Source organism: Pogoniulus pusillus, chromosome 34, assembly GCF_015220805.1.
Source record: "Pogoniulus pusillus isolate bPogPus1 chromosome 34, bPogPus1.pri, whole genome shotgun sequence".
NCBI classification, from domain to species: domain Eukaryota; kingdom Metazoa; phylum Chordata; class Aves; order Piciformes; family Lybiidae; genus Pogoniulus; species Pogoniulus pusillus.
In genome coordinates, this window is record NC_087297.1 from 7,339,370 (window position 1) to 7,361,077 (window position 21,708).

The 21,708-nt window shown below is 45.9% G+C and overlaps 1 protein-coding gene across 4 annotated transcripts in view; it reads right to left on the reverse strand.

Annotated features, from left to right (window-relative positions):
* Positions 1–20,379, reverse strand: part of NOL4 (nucleolar protein 4) — a 179,883-nt gene extending 159,504 nt beyond the window's left edge. For 2 of the 4 annotated variants that reach the window (XM_064170438.1, XM_064170437.1), the window contains exon 1: positions 19,823–20,379. In XM_064170438.1, the coding sequence (XP_064026508.1) occupies positions 19,823–20,089 (267 nt within the window). In that variant the 5' untranslated portion in view covers positions 20,090–20,379. Of the gene's footprint in view, positions 1–5,432; positions 5,578–18,905; positions 19,267–19,822 lie in introns of those variants that run through there. The other 2 variants (XM_064170440.1, XM_064170439.1) reach the window with 2 other exon arrangements.
* Between the last annotated feature and the right edge of the window lie 1,329 nt (positions 20,380–21,708).

Consider the following 21,708-nt stretch of genomic DNA (forward strand, 5'->3'; position numbering starts at 1 on the left):
GGACTACATTTCCCAAGACACACTGCAAAAGGAGAGCATGCCCAGCAAGAAACATTCAGTAACATCAAGCATGCCAGCGTAGTAGGAATTCCTGTGTCACTTCTGTCTCTGTAAATACATTGCACCCGCTCACTGGCTTGCACTTTATAGCAGCCATTACCTCCAACTAACCTAAGAGGCTTTGCAGCACTTGCACCAACAGATGGAGTCAGCTATGTGGCCTGTGTACTTCACCTACATCATTCAAGCCTTGTCTGCTCGAAGAGAAATATGCTATAACTTCATTGATCAATCACATCTGCTACCCAAAGCACACATCGGGCCAGTCCTCCCTCACTAGGAAAGCTCTGCATTCAAACCCTTGTGTCTACAACTGCCAAATCAGCACAGATCACCAAGATGTTCCAAAAGACCACATGGACAAGCCCTGTTCTGTTCTGTACAAATAGCCTATTACTGTACTGTTATTTCGAGTGCTCCTGTTTTAAAAGGAAATGACACAGTAATTTCCCATCAAATCAAATCATTTCTAGCATAGCTTTCCATTGGGGGTATTCTGCATGTATCCTGGAACTTGTTTTCTGGGGAGACATCAGGCACAGCTGCATGTCTGGTAAATATGTGTGTTTGGTGTGGGGTTTTTTTCTGCAAATGGGTGTGTGTGAAATTTAATTCAGTTGGGTTCAGTAATACTTCACCAGCATGGCAAGCTGGCTAAATGCTGCCCCAGAAAAATGAACAGGCCCCTGAGGTAGCTGTGGCCAGCTGCTACGACTGCATTTAGGACAGGGTTTAACTCTGTATCTGGGGGTTTATCACATCTATCTCTTCACCACTGCGGCCCATTTCCCATCCTGATCAGTCATTTTTAACAGCCACCTGCTATCTGAGGGTGCTTCACAACACAATGCCATCACTGCACTCTCCTCCAAGGGTCAGGAATAGTTTCTTCAGGCTTTTTGACAAACACATTTTATGATTTATAAGTATCAGAAGGCTGGCCAGGAGGGGGGGACAGGCTCTGCTCACTTGCTCCCTGGGATAGGACAAGGAGCAATGGGAGTAAATTGCAGCAGAAGAGGTTCCGCATGAACACAAGAGGGAACTTCTTTACTGTAAGGGTCACAGAGCACTGGCACAGGTTCCCCAGAGAGGCTGTGGAGTCTCCTTCTCTGGAGACTTTCAAGGCCTGTCTGGATGTGTTCCTCTGTGATCTATGTTAGATAGTATTGTCCTGCTCTGGCAGGGGGGTTGGACTCGATGATCTCCTTGGGTCCCTTCCAACCCCTAACATCCTGTGAGCTGTGATCCTGTGATTTCAGCTGATAACTCCAAAAAATCTGTCTGGATCTCCATTAGCTTTTGGATGCTGAAGTTAAAGAACAAATAAAAAAAGGCTGCTGAACTTCATTGTTTTTCCTGCTGGAATTTCTGCTCAGATGTTCCTGCTGGTTTTTGCCCCCCCCCCCCCATTCATTTTTTATTGTCTCCCTGTTTCTGCTTGCAGCTTACAGACATCCCTTCTCCACTCAGTGCGTCTGTTTCAGTTCTGCATATTTACTGACAGCATCCAGTCTGGCATCCTATTGCTTGTGCTCACCCTTCCCAGACCTCATTACACTGGGCATGAGGAGTGACAGAGATAGGCTCATCAAATCACAGAGCCATAGAATGGTTTGGGTTGGACCTAAAATATCATCTGTTTCAAACTGCCCTGCCATAGGCAGGGACAACGGTCAACAAGATTAGGTTGCTCAAAGCCCCATCCAGCCTGGCCTTGAATGATTCTAAGGCTCCACAACCTCTCTGGCCAACCTGTTACACTGGTTTACCACTCTCACGGGGAAAAAAAAAGTCATCAGTATCTCCAATCTAAATCTCCCTTCTTTTAGTTTAAAACCATCACCCCTGCTGCTGTTGCAACAGGCTCTGCTACGAGAATCATCCACATCTTTCCTTTAAGTCCCCCTTAAGTACTTGAAAAGCTACATAAAACCTTTTTGGAGCCTTCTCCAGGCTGAACAACTCCAGCTCTCTCAGCCTGGCTTCACAGCAAGGGTGTTCCAGCCCCTCTCCGGACTTCTCCCAACAGGTCCATGTCTCTCCTACACTGCAGGTCCCTGAGCTTGATAGGCAGTAGCGCAGGTGGGGTCTCACCAGAGCAGAGGAGAGGCAAAGAATCACCTCCCTCAACCTGCCAGCTACACTTGGTTTTATAGTGGTGACAATCAAAAGAGTTTAGAAGGAGCCTTTGCCACAGGCTCAACTCAAGCTATATAAATTTTCTGAATTAATTCTTTCACATTATTAATGCTTTTTTGGTCCCAAAGAAGTCAGCCTATTGGGCCAAGAAATAATGGCACCGGTGTTGCTTTCATCTTTGACCCTCCTGTGCTCCTGTGCTGCAGCAGAAGGAATGCCTCCTGGTTGTAGTGAGATGGCACCTCAAGAAAGGGTCATTAACTAGAATCCTCTCCTTCTCCAGAGCTTGCTTGAGGGTGCAACATATTTATTCATGCAATCTTTTTATACTAGGCTTTTACAATCTGATTTGCAGACTTCAGAAACTGAAGCTTCTAGACTTGTCTACTATGAAGCTGAGCTTTATACAATTTGAGATGCGTGCAGTGTTCCTATCTCTGTAATTAAATTTTAGTCTGGTTTTTGTTACTTTTAGCCCCTTCTGAAATGTTTCAAAGAGCTTACTAGGCACTATGTTGAAAGGATTCTGCTGAAATTCTATCACTCTTCCTCTCTGCTTTCATATTTCTGGCCTTTGTTTTAAAGAATAATTATTTAACTGATATTTGCATTAATGAAACAGAGTACAGAAAACCATTACATTGCTTTGGAAAATCTTATGATACAAGAAAAAAAGCCACACTTGGTTTGTTTCCTGGTCTCTAAGTCTACAGGGCCCACTTGGGACATCGGCAGAGTCTAAAGTTCTCAACTATCAGCCTGCAGGACCATTTGTGGTTTATAACCCACCGGTATCAATCTCAAGAATCACACTAACCACCTGCATTTCATACACTCATCAGCCAAAGGGCTGATAATGAAATACCCACGGTCCTTGAGAGACCCTGAGAACTGACAGCCAGTTGTTGCTCAGACTGACAATCTCTACAGCTGCAGGGACTCCTAAATGATTTTTGTCTGATTTTTTTTCTAACACAAAAGAAGAGTTTTCAGGGGCATTTGACTGAAGACGGGATTTTTAAAGAACAAATGACAAACACCGTGGGACTCACAATGAAACTGTTAACAGTTGCTAACACTCCGGTTTTAAGCCATTTTAGCAGCTCTAAAGAAAAAGCTTCCTGCTCTTTTTTTGCATCACCCTCTTTAGGATACGGATGCACTTTTGTGGTTAGCTTTTCATAAAGGACTTTGAATTTTTATTTTCATGGGTGGTGTTATTGTTGGTCAGGTATTTTACTGTCTATTTAGATCTCAACTGTGTTCTGTTAAAGACCGTGGGAGTCCCCCAGCTGTTCTTCATGACAGGCAATCCAGCATCTAGTGATGCTGATAAAAAGGTGGGTTTTTTTCTGAAAGAGAAACTTCTTCTAGCACCTGGAGCTAAAAACATTCCTCCTATCCACCCCTCTTCCCATTTCCTGGGCTGTCCTGGTCAGTTATATGGAGGAAAGGACACACAAGTCCTCTTCAGTGGGACAGACTCAGCTTCAACACCTGTCGGGTTAATATTTTCACATCAGGGACCCAAGAACACTTTTTCACAGTTACATGTAAACGTTTGTACTGTCTGTAATAGCCAGCTTAGCCCCCTGATGTCCACAAGTTGAGCAATGCTGCGTTTCAGCAATAGCTACAACTACACACTATGCTACAGACCATGGAGCTAGGTACACACACTAAGTGCCAGGGCTGGTAAAATAGAAGTGTCCCGAGTGCTGGGTCCTGGCAAAAGCAGAAAGCAAAGGTAATCACCAGCAGTGACTGTGGCACAAGGTTTTCTTTCCGTTCCCTCCACCTCAAGCCATGCCGACCACGACATGTCACTATTTACAGCAAGTATTTGTAGCTGCAGTGCCGCTGAGCAGCCCTACATCTGCCAGCAGGGTCTCATGTGGCATCACGTCATGGTACAGTGAATTTACTTAAGAGACCTGGGGCTTGTTTCCAAAGACAAGGGCTTCCCTGAGTCAAACCGCTGCTTCCCGGCGGCCTGTGATGCCCGCGGGCGGCACGGCCACAGTGCTGGCCCGCTGCGGGTGTCGGGGCTGCCCTGATGCAGCCAGTACCGGCTGGACGGCCGTACACACACACGCACGCACCGCAGCACCCGTCCTCTGCGGGATCAGGGCAGGCTACAGGGGAAATCCACCCACACGACTGCTCCGGATACAGCAGGGTTCCACCCACCCATCCCAAGCACTAGCACTGCTCTGGCCGCTACCAGTGCCAGCCGTATCCTCCGCGCCGGGCAGGCACTGGGTGTTTGCTGCACCGAAAATGCACGGAGCTACTAATGTGACCTCTCCTTATGATCTGAGCCCGCGGGTGCTCGGTAATGGCTGCTAGGGGCAGGCAGTGCCCGCTGCGGGGCCACAGGCTGAGACCCGGCGGCCCGCGGGTTGGCGGCTGCGAGCCGGGTCAGCTCCCCTCCGCCCCTGCCGACCGCAGCCCGGCCTCCGGAGAGCCAGCACCGCGTCAGAGCCTGCCCCGCGGGAGCCAGGCCGGGCTGCGGCGGGCAGCGAGGCGGGGGAAAGGCGGCTGGCGAGAGGCGACGGTCGGGCGTGAGCCCCTGCGCACCGTCTCGGCGGTGGCTGCACAGGTACTGCCGCAGCCTGTCGCCATGGGAACGGCGCGGTGCGGCGGGGGGAGCCTGGCCGGGCACGGCCATCGCGGCCTCGGCACCGGCCCCCCCTCCGCGAGTGGGAGTGAGGAGCGGGTGTGCGTGTGTGTGTCCCGGAGGTATTTCACTGTTACCATAGGAACAGGCGGGGGGAGGCGATGGCGGCACAGCCGCACCCTCTCCCCCCTCCCCCGTGTCCTCAATGCCAGCCTAGGCTCTCAATCAATTAATGGAGCCGCAGCGGAGCCGGCACCGAGCAGAGGGAGGGAAGAGGGGGATGGAGCGGCAGCACTGCCCTCGCCCCGGCCCCTTCCTCGCCCCGCGGGGCAGCCTCCGCACCCAGCTGGCGCCGCGGCCCGTGCTGCCTCCCACGAGGCGGCCCCGGACCCTGGCAGCGGCCCCCCGAGGGGCGGCCCCGGACAGATGGGCCCTCCACAGCCACTGCCGCTTCCCCGCCATCACCGGCAAGGTGTGTCCGGGGAGAGGCAGTGCGGAGCACCGGCCGGCACCCCCGGGGGACACCCATAGCCTGTGAGGAGGGGGAACACACAACAACCACCACCCCCCCCGCCCCGAGCCCGCCCGGCGCGGCGGTTGTTTACGGCACCATATGGCTGCAGGGGGAGGGGTGAGGGAAATGTCTGCCGGCTGCCGAACCGCTGCGCTCATTATGTACGATGGAGTCACGGTCACCGCGCCGCCCGCCAGCACCCGCCCCGCCGACTTCCCGCACCGTAGCCTCAGCGGCGGCGGTTGGGGACCGGGACGCACTCGCACACGGCGTCTCACCGCCTCAGCCCCCCATCACACAGATTTTTGGGATAGCCCGTGTCCCGCAGCGGGGGGGGGGTGCAAAAACGCCGCTTATTGCACGGGATAGTTGGAGCTCCAGGGAATAAAACCACGGTGGCCGGAAAGGAAACATCCCGTCCCTTCCTCTGTCTCTGCCTGTCTGTTAAAATTCATATATACCCTTTGAGTAATGATGGACGTATGGGATACAGCTCTGTTTTGAATCACAACACTGCAATGCTTGAAGCATAAAAGGAAAACGCAGAATAAAAACATAACGAATATTTTTGGTGGCGTGGTCTGAGATGAAAACCTGAGCCATTCCAGGGCATTTCTGTTTATATCTGACACATATTAAGAGTTGAAATGGAAGTTCCGGGCATCAAATGCTAGGAGGAGATCCACAGCGATTAAAGCTGGTTTTGCTCCGTGAGGCAGTCATTCCTTGCCCAGTAATCCTCCTGCGCGGCGCTGATGGAGGCATGCTCGCTGCATCCTGCCTCTGGAGAGCTTGCTCGGCTAGGGGCAGGGGAAATGCTTTGAAATGGCTCATGGCTTTCCTCTCAATGATTCATAAGATAGGTGCTGAACCTCGGTATTATTAGAGAGATAAAATCCACAGACTCTGGGCTCTGATAATAGGCAACTATACTGCTATCCACATTACCTTGTAAAATTGAAGTATTGATTTTTTTTTTTTAAAGCATGGTTTGCTACTTAGCAGACCAATCCCACTCCCATTGTAGTCAGTGGGATTTCGCTATTGACTTTAGTGGGAACAGGTTTTTGCCTTTAAAATGGTCTATTTCACATTATTATGGTAATGTCACTCAGCAATTCTTAAAATTGGTCTCCTTGGCCTCGGACATTTAAAAAGATTAATGTACAAATTATTTCAGCTCAACTCACCTAATTTCTGATCGTGTCATGTCCAAAGTTTTGTTTAGATAAGTAAGATAGATAGCATTGCTCCAGATGGTTGTGGGTGGATTTGGCCTAATAGATTCTCCAGCTACATGTTTTAAATGGGTTTTGTTGTTGTTGGTTGGTTTTAAATGTTACAGAAGCCTAGATTTAGAAACCCGTTTGTAGATCTCGTCTTGTGTGCGGCTTAGACTGTGTTTGGTTGCTCACCAAAATAGCATGCCTTGTAAAAAAAAAATATTAAATATACTAAAATGCAGGCAGGACAAGTGAGTGGTTCAGTTCAACTGATGTTACCCAAACGAGCTGATCCTCCTGCCCACAAACAATGCACATTTGAATCCTGGCACCTGCGCCTGGATTGGAATTCAGAATGAGAAACAGGTCTGGAAGTAAAGGCCTCACAAGGGGAAAAACAAAACCACCTCTGCCTATTAGTAAATAGTAATCTGGAGCAGCAAAGACAAACGACAAGGATGGAGGAAAAGGTGTAGCACTATGGACATCAAATAGATACTGAGGCTATGGCACAATGGCAAATGCATTCCAGTTGCAAGGTTCCAGGTGCACCTGCATTAAATACTTGCCTATTTCCACAACGAGGAGTTTTGTAGTGTCTAGCAACATCCTGCTCAGCTACTTTCTGCTGTATCATGCCGTGATACTTATTGAATTAAATGTTGACTAATGAAGTCCAATTTGAAATAAATGCTGAGAAACAGACATAAAATTCATTCCAAATTTTGCTGAAATCAAATTGCCATGAAAACATGCTCCCTCCAAAATCCTGCTTCATCTTCCTCACATTTCCCAGGCAGTTTCATGAGGTAGTTAATATCTTAAGACAGTTCTGTGCTTATAGGTGGTCATCACATGCCTAGATGCTTAAATACTGGTTTTGGAGATCAACAGTAGCTTTATTTCCAAATTGTCAGGAACCATCAGCCTTCTTTTTCTTGGCTTACTTTGTTAGCTGCTCTATTATTATTGTTGTTGTTGTTGTTGTGAAATATGGTAATATGTGTTTTCCAGGCTTATTTCACTTTCCCCAGCCTTCACCTTCCCCAAAGCTGACTTTCTTGCTTTAGAATGAGCTCACGGGGAGCTATTAAGCCAAAGTTTGTTTATACTTGATTGACTTTAACACTTTACTCCATTTGTTCTCTCATCTCACTTTCCTTCCACTCTTATTGGAAGCAGGATGGCTCTAATGCAAATATAGTTCAAAGAGACAGGGAAAAGGGAAAGAGATCTGAATTCTCTCCAAGGCAAATGTCTTAATGTGGTAGCCATAGAAAAGGGAGAACACTCAAAACCAATCAGCTAACCAACTTCAGCAGTGTAATTGAGGCTGAGTGCACATGTCGTGGCTCTTTAGTTGGGAAGGGGACAGGAGGAGAGATAACACTTGTAATCAACTTAAATACATGTAGAGTTTGAAGGCCCAAGATCAAGCTTGTTCTCCACTTTGTTTTTCTCACCTCAAACAATGAGAATAGATTTCTGCAATGGAGAGCTGTCCACACACTGCACTGCAACGAGTGCATTGCAGAAGATTATGACCAAGGAGGTGAGAGCAGAGTGCTACTTGTACTATTTCACAGCTGAATTTGGCCTTGCTGTAATTAAACTTCTGTAGGTACTTTTATACATTGTATAAATATGTCTGTACAGTTGTTAAGCACTGGTCTAGCACACTGGAATATACTGTGGCAAAAATGGATAGCAGTTACAGGTAAATTGTTCTTTATCAATAGAAAAACCTCAACATATCCTACTGAGAATTTAGTCATTGCCTTCCAGTCAGGCAGCACCAACTGATCAGCTCACATGGTGGATGCTTTGTGGCCAGACTTCTCCCTCGGGCACTGGCCATTACAAAGCCAAAGCATCACCCAAGGACTGCATTCTGTCTTCAGAAGAAGGACATAGTCTTTGTGCCAAAAAAAATTATTCACAGGCCTTCTGCTGGTCCTATCCCAGGAGGAGATTTCAGCCAGTGCAATTTAGGATGTCTGATCCTTCAAAGCCTCACAGATTTCACCAGCTTGACTCCTTCTAAGTTCCTACAGCTACAGTTTTTCAGCTCTTTTGTAGGTCTGTTTGTTCCCTCTTTGGCTCTGTAGGGCAAATGAGTAATTCCCTTCAAAGTATTTTCACATACCCAACTATATTGTACTTTATTTGTTTGCCTGCTTTCAAATTACAGCAAGCACAATGCAAATTTAATGTATTTCTGAAGTCTGATTTTTCTTCCTGATATTACATTTACTAAGAATTAATTTTGAAATAATAATAATAATAATAATAAAAATAATAATAATAATAATAAAGTGGCAATTACCTATAAATTCATCAAAGTTCAACAATAAGTAACAGAAAAGACATAGTTCATTATAATTCTATTAAAGTGTTCTATCTATGATTATTAATGAAAATTGACCTGTTTTCTTCTATTTAAGAATGTTTTCTTTTCTACTCAGTTTTGAAACCAGTCTTCTTGGTTCAAATTGAAACTGTAAGGTTCAATTAAGAATAGAGGTAAAACAATATTTCCAGTTCCACAGTTGCCTCAGAATCTGATGTAGTTTGCCAAAATTGGGCTGATCTGGAGAAAGTAATACTAGAATTTGCTATATGAATTGGGAATTAAAAAGTAATCAAATAGTCTTACTTTAACCAGACTTATTTACCTCTAGACCTAGCTTTTTTTACATTGCTTTATTTCTGCTTCAGGGTGACTCTAACTCCCTGAAAGCTCACCACATGCCCAGTTCAGCTCTCACTTACACCAAAACAGGGATAAACGAGGCTTTATGCACTGGTAAAACACAGCAGAGGACATGTGGAGGTTGTCTGAAAAATGCAGGGTCAGGATGCAGTGGGTTTACAATATACAACTCTTTGAGAACTTTTGGGTTGGTTTTAGTTTGCTTGTTGTTTTTTTTTCTGCATCCATACAAAACTTACTAACCCATCTCCTTGTTGAATAAGCCTGACATGAGACAAGAAGGGGTAAATAGATGCTGTCTGCCTGGACTACAGCTTTTAGATAGATGCCTGGAACTGGAATATAGCACTCATTAAAAGAAGGCTGAGCTGTTTGCTTGCTACAAATGAAATACTGTAGTGTTATGGCAGCCATGGCCGTGGGGCTTTGCTGAACACTCAGAATATAAAAAGATAAAGGTTATCAAAAGATGTCATAAAAAGAAAATATGACTAGGTCTAGATTAAGGGAGAAAAGAATGAGATACATTCGTTTTTCTTTTCCACTGCAGTTTGAGAAATGCAATGGGACAAGTCATCTAATTACATACATGCCACACTTGCTGGTCAGCCTGCCCAAAAGCAAAGTCTTCCAGAAATTGTCATCACTTGAAGGAGCTAATTTCCTCTCACATTTGCAATTAGTTCTCTAATCTCTGCTCTTTTTTTCTTCCCACCACATTAAGAGTTTAGTAATAGTTGCAACAAATAAAAATCTAGTACAAGTAGACAAAAAAAAGGTGAAACCAGCACAGGTCATTGGAGCATGGAGGTGCTTCATCACAAACATTCTGTCTAAATCACAGTAATCTCACGTACTGCTCCACACAGGATAGTGCTGGAGCTCAGAAATGGGATGATCTGCATCCTTCCTCCAGACTAGTAATATCACTACAGCAACCAGCCAGAGAACCTGCTACAGTCAAACTGAGTCCCAGTCTCCAAGGCAGTCTGCAGAAAACGTCTCAAAGCTCAGTAATTAGTAAATAAACAAATAAATCCCTAAAGAAAACACAGTGCATAGAGATGCAACGTGCAATAATGACCAAATTCTTTTCCTCCTCTGCTAACTGTAGCCAGCTGAAGAACGCCTAAAACTTCATCACCTGCTCAAGAAACAAGCATGAACGCTGAGACAACCAGCAATGCTGCCATGCAGTACAAAGGGGAAGGGGATGGGGAGATGCTGGGGTTTCACCGTGTTCCACAAGTCTTTCCTTGTGTTGACTGCACGGCAGAGACCTGGGGAGGTGCTGCCAGACACCAGCTAACAGCAAGGCAGCAATAAGTGCCATCACCAACTCCTGTGCTCCCAGGGGAAGAGAGAAGGAAGTGCAGGAGAATGACCTTGTTCTCACTTCTGCTCCAGCCAGCAAAGGCGAACTGATGTTAAGAGCATGCTACATCCTTACGAGAGCCACAGAGCTATCATCCTCTTGTGAAATCCGGAGGAGAAATTTTGGTTGGATCAATCAGAGTTTATCCAGGAGCTGCAATGCAGACTTTCCATTCCAAACACTATGGCTTACAAAACAATGGCCTGGCTTTGCATCACCTTTTCCTGGTGGTTGAAGGAGTCTTAGATGGCACAGGATTAAAAAGAGTGAATGCTGAATCTTCTTTCTGCTGTTCATCAGTATTTACACCACACCATTTCTCTCAGCTTCTTTCTACATCTTTACATGTCTGATTTCTACCGTGCATGTTCTCTAAACATCCATCTTTGTGGGTGACATAACCATTAAAATCTATTTCTCTTATAAGTGCCTCTTTTCTTTAATTAGCTTAGTTACCTTTCCTGGACCTTTCATCTGTCGTGACCTTTTACAGATGAGGTAAATACACTAAGCACATTATTAAAAGGCAAGGACATAGCATTTCATTAACAAGAATAAGTTTTCAATATGATTCTCTGTACTTTTCCTACTGCCTATTTTTGCCCTCCCCACTATACTTATTGAAGATATGCTTATTGATTTGTTTGAAATTATTCCTAAATATCTCCCTTGAGAGATTACACTAATTCTGTACAGTTTAAATGTGACTGAAAAGCTTAAATTCTTCCTTTCCCTTCAAAAAGCTAATGTCACAATGGCATAAAATGTAAATTATCTGGCAGTGGCCTGTAGGGAATTATGCCTGCCATGATTTCTCTCTTTTTTTTCCCCTCTGTTATGATATTTCTATTTTCCTTCCCAATTCCTCCTCTACTTGCTTAACCTAATTAATTCTCATTCTCATCCACTGGTGAAACTCCCTCATTTGTCTGGGCTTTATGTGTGTCCATGTATCCATACGTACTTGCATGTGTATGTATGTACATTGAACTGTGTTTGTATCTCTCTAGGGTGCTTCCTATGGCTTCCCAACTCCATACCAGCTTTAATTTGTCAACACAGCCAGCCTCAACCCTGCTCGGGTTTCATTTCTGAAGGAAGCCAGAATCAAATTTTCACCTGAAAATTATTGACAAGACTTCTGAACACAACAGGTTAGAGGAATATAATTAGCCCTTATGAACTCCAAACTAGTTGAACCAACCAGGTGTGGTTCACATTGACACTCAACTCTATTTTTAATGATTTGCTCATTGACTTTTTTTCTGATGTTGAAATATTGTTCACTGGTCTCTCATTTCTCTGTACTACCTCTACCACCTTTTTTCCTCCTCTTTCTACTATATTTTTTGGCCATCCTCCAGTATCATTGCCATAGACAGTGGCAAGTGGTGTTCTTTAATAACATTTTAGTTCCTTCATTCTTAAGTTCTTTAGTGTTCTTGAGTTTATATTAGTTCTGGTGATGCACTACAATTTAATATCTTGATTTGCCATCATCTCTTTCTTTTTATTCCTCTTATTTCTGACCATTCTTCAGTTTCATCACCTGAAAAAATGTAAACCCAAGTCAAGTATTTCCTCATCACCCACAGCAGAGATGATACACACTGGAAAATGATGTTCTGTTAAACCTTTTGTTCTCCTTATCTTTCTTTTCTGCTGAAACCTCTGGCTATACAGAGGTCTGTTCTTGTTCTACTCTATCTAAATACTTGTATAGTTACTTGCTTGATACTCATCTTGTATCAGCTCAGGGTAGTGAGGATTAGTCCATTCACAGGTCTGATTTCCTATGTGCCACCACAATGCTGCTCTACCCTACAGATAGGTCATGGCAGCTACTTCAGCTCTGGATCTTCCCTGAACAAACCTTTTCTACAAAATCCCCCTGGCAGTGGTCTGTGTAAGTCCAGAGGCAACAGAGAGCAGATACAAGACATAGTCCTTTTAAAATTACTATAGTGAGTTGGGCTTACAAGTCATTTAATTGCAGTTAAAATGTGCTAGCATCCATCTCTTGTTGCATTAGAAACTTGGGGGGAACAGCATTTACAAAACTTTGAGACCCACAGATCTTACTGGCAATATGCTATACAAAACCTCTCCTTTCCCAGAGGACCTTAATTACAGGCTCTCCAGTGAAAAAAAGGCTGAATGAGTTTTTCATCCTAGGCTCAAGTAGGTCATTTAATAAAAAATGTCCTTCCTAGTCTATACAGAATATTTGTTTCTGGAGGAAAAAAATATTCTTAACTTGAGGTGAACTCTAACATAGATCAGATTTGTTAAGTCAAATAGCTCCTTAAGTTGAAGACTAACAGATACAACTAAATGGTTCAAACCCTACAATTCAATTTCAACAACCAGCTGTAATCCCTGCAGATGCACATAGTAACTGTCAGGCTTTGCAGCTTGCAGAGTTATTGAACAAGCAGTTAGAAGCCTGTACAACTCCCTGTGATGAAGCTGATCGTCACTAAGAAAAGCCATTTGCATCCAGAAGGATGCTCAATGCCATAACTTGTAACAAGTCCTTCCTGGATATTGGCAGTGCCTGTCTGGATATTTTGTGTTTACAAACCATAAAAAAATACCTTGCTAGTGAAAATGTAAGGTTTTGAGGCTCATCTACTTTAAAAAGATCCAAAAGATCATCTCAGAAAACTACAGGATCACTTTCAGTGCTGCTGCAGGACAGTAGAAACAACTCTCATCCACCAACTCGTAGCTCTGGAGTTTTCTAAATTCAAAGAGGCTCCTGGCTTGTCTGAAATGACATATACAGGATAAAAACATCTTTTACATCCTGTAAATCTCTACTTATTTTGAGGGCTGTGTTGACCAGGGTCAATCTACTCAACAAGGAACAAAAGATTCCTGTGATGCTCTGTGGCACATAGGAAGCTGCAAAATCTGCTGTCATCCTTCTGAAGAGTGTTTCCTGCCACTTTGGCTCATGCTTTTTCTCCACATCTACCTTATTCAGATCTCTCTTCAATACCTGCCCTGTTTGTTTTCCTTCTCTTTTACCAGCAACCTCTCAACAGGTGTATGCTGCATACCTAGAGGATGCAAATACCTTCCTTCAGACAAAAACCCAACAGTCACTGGCTGCCTTCTTCCAACAGCAGCTCAAACTCAAGGCACAGTGTCAGCCAATGTTAATTTATTTCTGTAGCAGAAAATGAAATTTGAATCACTAACTCCCACATTCATCCAGCACTAGCAGTAGCCCCTTCCCTCAGAGGCTTGTGTTCACAGTGAGCCCTTTCTACACAAGTCTTTCTGTGTATATGTGTGTGTGGTCTCCCCAGAATGTGTTTCCTTTCCTTCTAGAGCACTGAACAAGTGCAATGGTGATCACCCTACAAGACAGGGAACAAAACTCTCTCCTAAAAGATGAGAAAAGGTCCCATCATGCTCGCCTGATAGCCATCAGCCCATTTTAGCACTAATCTAGCAAATGTCAGCTCTGCTTCCCACTGATCACACAGTTGGGTAGCCACAGACACAACACTCAGTACATCTTAAGAAAATCAGGACTGAAGTGCCTGAGATGGAGTCCCCACCATGCTGCCCAGTGACTGAATCCAGTGCAGCTTCACTGGTGAGTGGCTGAGGGTAACACAGTGAAGAACTAAGTTCACTAATGTCACCTCAGTCTTCTCAGCAAAGGTTCACTGCAGCATGAAAATCAAACTGGAGGTTTTACTTTGGATCACTGGAAAGAACTGGGCATCTGAGCTACAAGCCTGACCTCTACCAGAGGACAGCACCTGCATCTGTCATCCTGTTTCATTGTGTGCATGAGGTGGATATATCAGTAGTAGGTTTTCTTAAGGCAGTGCTACACTCTTATGATTCTAAAGTAACATTAACAGCTTCTAGTTTTACAGAAGTAGACGTTTTAAATTATCCCCCTTTTTTTAATGTGCTCTCTTTGGCTCATGTGTCTTGGGAAAATTCTAGCTCAGCATTGTTACCAACAGATCTGGCCTCCTCCTCTCCCTTTCCCTCTCTCACACACACGTGGAGATGGTGTCTTGCATATGCCCACTTTAACATTTCTACATTTCAGGACAGAGATATTTTCTTTTTTCACGAACATTTCACTGAATGCTTGCACTAAGAGTTGCCAACTAAACCGGTTTTGTTCCATCTGCTGTGACCATTTTCCAGCAGTCTGATTCACCAGCATCCCTCCTCACCAAGTCCACCGAATCTGCAAATGGCAGGGCAGAGGCTGTGGGTAAGAGCAGGAAAGGAAGCTCTGCAGACCTGAAGAGGGGTTGAGGAAAATGCAGTGGGCAGTTAAAATGAGATGGACAAAGCAGGGCTCGAATAATGCTGCTGAGCCTGGAAGGTTCATTTAACAGGACTGTAAACCACTGCAGAATCGTACCTAGGGATAAATTATAGCTCACCCTCAGCCTCACCTTTCCATGGCACTTACTGCCATTATGTGCTGGCAGTTCAGTGGGCTGCAGAGCTATGTATTTGACAAACACTTTTCTATTGATAGCTACAAAAAACTGGGGAGAAATGCAATGGAGGAAAGCTGGATGTTGTCAGATTGCTAGAAAATATCCTAAACTAATGACCAATTTAAAACACCATCTAAAGCACCACATTCTGACATACAAGCAATAGATATAGTGACCTGTTCCCTTTTGCTCATAAAGAAAGCAAACCATAAACTCCTATGTCCATCTACTACTCTGCATCACCAACCACCACTAACAAGAGGTGGGCTGGGCTACAGCCTGTTCCACAGAGTTGACTGGCCTGTAATTTTAAGCCCTAAATCCTGTAATCAGGTTCAGTAGTGCAGCTGCACCTGCACAGAGCCATGCAATCCAGGGGGTACCAGATTCTCCCACAGGATCCATATTTAACTAAACAGCATTGGGGTTTGGAAGTTCATTCTATGCTTGTAGGTGGAAAAGATACAAGAAGACTCAGGAAAAATCATACATCAGGCTTGTGATTTCATTAAAGTAAGTGGAGTCATTTCAAATTGATAATGACATAAAAGCAATCTGAACTTGGCCTTTGAGGTTATCTTCTATTAGTTTGTTAATACTGTGTAATGTCTGTACTTGAAAGGCATCCTGCAGTCATCTAAGCTCTTCCTTTTTAAAGAAAATTCTGCTTAGAATTCACAATACAGCTTGGGCCATTATTTTATAACTCATTTTTACATCATAACTGATTTTAGGAGCTGTATTTATGTCTATGGATAACCTCAAGCAAGAGAACGAAAGATGGTGAAAAGAAATTTGTTTCCAAGTTGCCAAGAAATAAGCAGTTCCAGTTAAAGAACTATGCAGAAAACACCACACACAAAAGGAATCCACCATAAAATCTGTGTACGTGGTTAGGAAATATATTACACTAGAAATATTAGTTCCATGCCTCCTTAGGGATTGTGAGTGCCATTAAAAGTTAATAGTATCAGCCGTTTGGCATATGGCTGGCCTCAGAAGTGAAGTCCTCACTAGGATGCATGTAGGAATACTTTACTGTGTGCTGTCCCACTCTGGACTTAAAATGGCTGTTTTGCAGGGATGTCGTTGCCTGGTGACCAAAAGTGCATCTCCTAGGCCACAGAAGGATGTGAGCATTCAGAAATTGATTTGTTCCTGTTGCTCTTGAGGAGACCATACCCATAAAACAGATTAAGCCAGCACATAATCATCTATGCATTCTCCTTGCTGTCATGCTTAAACTTGATATTGAAGACAGGCCTGTGATTTTGAGCTACTTACCAACCAAGCAAGGGAGAAGCAGAATAATACCTCTTGTGCTACTGCCCACGGAATATGAAAGTAGACCAAGCCTCAGCTACCGTGAGACTGCAAGACACCCCTGCTTCAATTAAGTCTGTGTTGTACATCTAGCCTGTTCCAGTGCAACCTCCCAGTTGCTATCAGGCTCTCTTTCTTTCATTAGAATCAAGTAGTTAATTAGCCCCAGCCTGTCCTCTCTCCTTCTCTCTTTCCCTTTAACGCAGCAGTAATGATGTCTAATTACCAGCAGCAGTGGATTACAGCACCATCAGGAGCAAATCTCTCTGGCTGACAGCAAAGCTGAGCAGCAAATCTTAAAGCTTCAAGGAGAGAATAATTCCTAATGAAGTATTTGAATATTTGCCTATTTTTGACCAGCTTGTGACTGTAGAGTCCAACTTGTAATTTCATCCATCCTGTTACTGCAGAGAGAGTGCTCATGCTGCCAGCAGTGATTAATTTTAAATTGAAATTACTTTTACCTATGGTGAGATCAAGTGATGGACAGGAAGAGGGAGAATAGGAGAGAGAGACTCAAGAGTTCAGGGATCTGTTACTGTTTACGGCCCTCTCTGTGAACAGGATGAACTCAGATGTATGGAATAGCAAGAAGAGAGGAAGGAGAAACAAACTCAAACAGTAAAACAGTGGGGACATTTCTTAATGGTCATAAATTAATAAACTTGTAAATAACTACTAAGAGTTAAAGAAATGAAAATGGGCTTTTAAGGCTTACCAACAATTACTGCCTGATGAAAATCCCCCTGTAACTTATCATTCCTGACTAGATGAAATCCTAGGCCTCTGAAAGTCAATAGGAGCTTCGCCACTGGGTTTTTTTCTAGGGCAGGGACTACATCCCTACTCTGTCAGACAGAATGCTTCTAAGCTTCTGGCAACATGGCAGGCACTGCCCCTGCTCTGCCAACAGATCATACAAACCACTGCCACCCTGCGGGTCTTCTGCCTTTTGTGATGGGACAGTGACACCAGATTCATGGCTTTAGAAGGAGGGAAAGCATCGGCTTGTTGTATGAGAATGCCGAGTATCACTTTGGCTCATTTAGGTTGGACAACAGGAGGAAATTTTTACCTACATGCAAGACCTTTTCTCTAGGGGTTTATGTGTCATTGTTCATGTACAGATATTCAGGAACTGCTCACAGATAGGTCATGCTTTCTTTTCTTGATTTTATTAGCAGGCATCTTTGTTTTATTAGAGTGCCCGCTTGGCTGCTTAAGCTATCTAAAGGCAGCTACTTCTCTATTAATATAAATACCTATGTAGGGGTAGAGAGACAATCACAATTAAGAGCATAATTCTCCCAGATGCACAAAGGGAAGACCAACATGGCACTCAATCTATGACTGAAATTGCTGAAATGAAAAAAAAAAAGGGGGGGAAGGGGGAAAATGTTGATTCTTTGATCTCAAAATAAAATAGAAGAGGAGATGTGAGGTGGGACTGCAGGCAAAGGTGAGAGAGACAGCGAAGATGATCATCACTGAGTCTTGTGTTTCAGAAGCCCAGAACAATGCTTAATTTTTAAGTTCCATCATGTAAAATTAAGGTTAGCCTTTTTATTTAGTAGCATGGTCAGTGTAATTGTTAAAAATAATGGATTTGCATACAGTTTTGAACTGGCAGTGAAAAGGGCGTTCTTGGGAATAACCAACTGATCTTGCCCAATGGCTCTCCAGAATTATTTCAGTAAGCAGAAAAGATATCCAAAATACTGAGCTAATGAGGAATTCTGCTGCTTCACACAACATTCTTGTTACAAATTTTATCTAGAGGACCCTCTTGATCAGCAATGAGCAGTCAGTCCTCTAATGGCAGAAGAAAAATTTGCCAAATAACCTGTATCCATAGGCAGACCTAGAACACTTTGATAAATAAAAGCCATCAAGAAGAAACAAACTTCATCTAGAGCTTCTCTTTTGCTTCCAATCTTTCTATTTGTCAACTCCTTACACTTATTTTCCCACCTCTACCTCCTCAGAGCCATGACGGCACTAGTGACAAGGGGGCAAAATAGGAGCCAGCCCCTGGGAATGCCCAGGTTTGTGACTTCAGCGAGGCAGAGCGGCAGATTTCCCCGGCATCCTACGTCACAACCCAACCCAGAATACTTTCCAAGAAGCCCCCTTTGCTGCGCCACCCAGCAACCTTCCCGTTAGGACAGAATAAGCTGCCAGTCCCAGGAAAAAAAAAAAGAGGGAGAGAGAGAGAGAGAGAGAGAGAGAGAGAGAGAGAGAGAGAGAGAGAGAGAGAGAGAGAGAGAGAGAATATTGCTCATCCAAGCCAAATGCCCAGGCAGGAATATTTTTAATTGCCGGGTTTCCTTTCTCAGCTCCCCCTCCCCACCCGCCCCACGCACACAGACAAAAGAAGCTTAGCTTTCGTGACCCGGAGCATAAGTAAGAATAATGATACATTAAGAGAATTCAATAGGCAAAACCTACTTGCGGCCAACTGTCCCCATCTTCTCAAATAGGGAAATGTGTCGCTTCTGCCACCACCGAGCAGAGCAGCTCCCCCGCTGCCCGCCCTGCGCCGGGCTCGGCGGCTGATGCCGGGGGATGCTGCTGCTGGGGATGCTGCCCTGGCAGCATCGCGCCGAGCTTTGAGTCTCATGGCTGCGACCCCAGCAAGAGGAACAGAAATGCAGCCCTCCTCCGGGCATGCGGAACCCCCTCTCCCTTTGTTGAGCATCCTTTTCTCCCCGCCGCCGCTACAACTGCGGCTGCCGCTTCCCTTCGCCAGCCCGGGCACGTTCGTGCCGCCCGGTGGCTCCGGGGCTACGGGGCTAACAGTAAAATAATAAAAATAATGTAAAAAAAACCACCAAACCCAAAACCGGCAAAAAAAACCCCAAACCAAACCCCGACCGATATCCCGGGGAAACACCCTCCCTCCCCCCCACCCCAAATCACCGGCGGGCGCCTCGCCTGGCTTTGTGCCAGGCAGGCTCTGCTCCCCTGTGCGCTACCGATCGGCCCCGGCGGCGGCGGGGGGCCGCTGCCCTGGGCGGCGGGGCCCGGCACAATGGCCGGAGCGGCGGCGGCGGGACAATAGCCCACCCCGCACACCCGCCGCGGTGGCCCGGGCTGGGGGGGGGGGGGGGGGGGGGGAAAAACACACGGGGAGGAGAACGACACCGACCCGGTTGGGGTGTGTTGTGCGCACGATCGCTTTAAATAAAGGGAGCCACAAAGACCTCGGCGGTGTATAATGTGACAGGCAAACGCAACATGGTGATGATGACTTGGGGGAAGAGGGAGGAAGGAGCCAACTGTGGCTGCGGCTCCCCCTGTGCCTCTCGCTCCCGGAGCGGGCTGCAGCGGCCGACATAGAACAAGGAAGACAATTCTCTACTAACCGTGGTTTTGACTGGCACGTACAGCACTTGCTTCCCTCCTCCAGCACCACCACTGACCTCGTCCGAGTTGCCGAGCTGGAAGCCTTTAGATTTGACCCAGAATTTGAATTTGGCATTATCCGTGGAGCTCGACTCGGAGCCGTTCAGGAGCTGGACGATCCGGTCGTATTTTTTACGGGTCACCGTCTTGGTTTTTCCTGAGTCCCCGTAAGTCCTGAGGCACCAGTCTTGAAACTGGCGGTACATGTCCCGGTCGCTGCTCTCCATAATCTCCTAGTACACACTCGCACACATGCACACGCCGGGGCGCACACACACACAGGCAGACGGCCGGACGGCCGGACAGACCAGCACACACCGACACACACCGACACACGCACACGCCGCCCCGAAGCGGGCCGGGGTGCGGGGTTGGGCCGCCCCGCCGCACTTTGCACCTGTTCACCCAGCGCTCATGAAAAATGCATCCAGCTCCGAGCGGAGCGAAGGAGGTCCCGGAGCAGGCAGATCCCAGCGGGTTTTTTTTGTTGTGGTGCTGGGAGGGTGGGGGGGGGGGGGGGGGGGGGAGGGGGATGGGTGAAGGGGGGGCAGCGATCAATTCAATAGTGTGGCAATGTTCTCCTTCATGTTGGTTTTTTTTTTCACAAGAGGCAAACGGGTCTGGTGAAGGCTCCTCTTATCCTTCCACTGTACGTGATCAGTCTCTTTAATAATTGTGCGAGGCAGGACTATCCCACTGGCTCCGGCAGCGTCTTACCCGGAGAGGGTTCGGGCAGATAAATAATTAAAATCCTATCCCTCGGCTTAGCGAAAAGAAAATATTGACTCGGATCCTTCTTCTTTTCCACACATCAGCTGCACCCGGATTCACTCTGGATAGTGCAGGTGTAGGGGAGGGTAAAGGAAAAATAGAGAATGAAGGGATAAAAAGCGCCCCCTCCTCCTCCCCAGCAGCCCTGGGTTGCTTTCTGCAAGGGCTCTGGCTCTGTCCTGGCGGGCTGTGCCTCTCCTGAAGCCGCCTCGCCGCGCAGGATGGAGGAAGCACTGAAGGGCAAACTGGTCTCTTTGCTCCCTCTTTATTCCACGACTGGGCGGCTTTGCTTTAGATATCCCCGCTCCGGGCATGAAGGTACTAGAAAGAGAGAAAGTTCTTACCTGCTATTTTCTAAGCCTAATATATCCGATCCGCATTTTAAATATCTATTTTGAAATAATAAAAATTACAAATAAAAAATGAACAGTCTCTGAGCATTTCACCTCCTCATATCCAGTCCCACTGAATTTTCGGGTACCCTTTAAGGAATTTTCTTCTATTTATTTACTGAGCAATCCCAGCAGATGATAGAGGAAAAAAAAAAAAACAACAAAACCAAAACCGAACCGGTAAAGCAGCTCTATAGGAGCCAGGCTCGGATACAGGACCAGAGAGCGAGCTCAGTCCCAGGAGGATGTTGGTAGAGAGGAGGCGGCTCTCGACTGCTCTGCCAGTATAATGATGGTGCTCACACATGTAGAACTCCTCGGGTACGGGGGATCCTTTGGTCTCTGGGCTAAACTGGCTACAAGGCATTCAAGTAAGTTTGCGTGCGGATGCTGAGCAAACCCCCTTTTTTTAGAGGGTGGAGAAGAAGAAGAAAAAGGCAGTCTTGATTATTTTTTCCCCCTCTCTTCCAGTTTCAGCTCACGCCGGCGATTTCCGCGCTCCCCCCGGCCGCACCAAGCAGGACACTCCTTCCGCGGGGGAAAGCTGCCGCGGCTCTGCTTCCTCTCGTCTCCTCTCCGCGGCCGCGCCTGCCCGCGCCTCCTCCGCCATCCAGTGCCCGGCTCCGCGCCCCTGGTCCACTGCCGGCACCTCCGCGGCTGGGGCACGCGTGCCACCCGCGCCC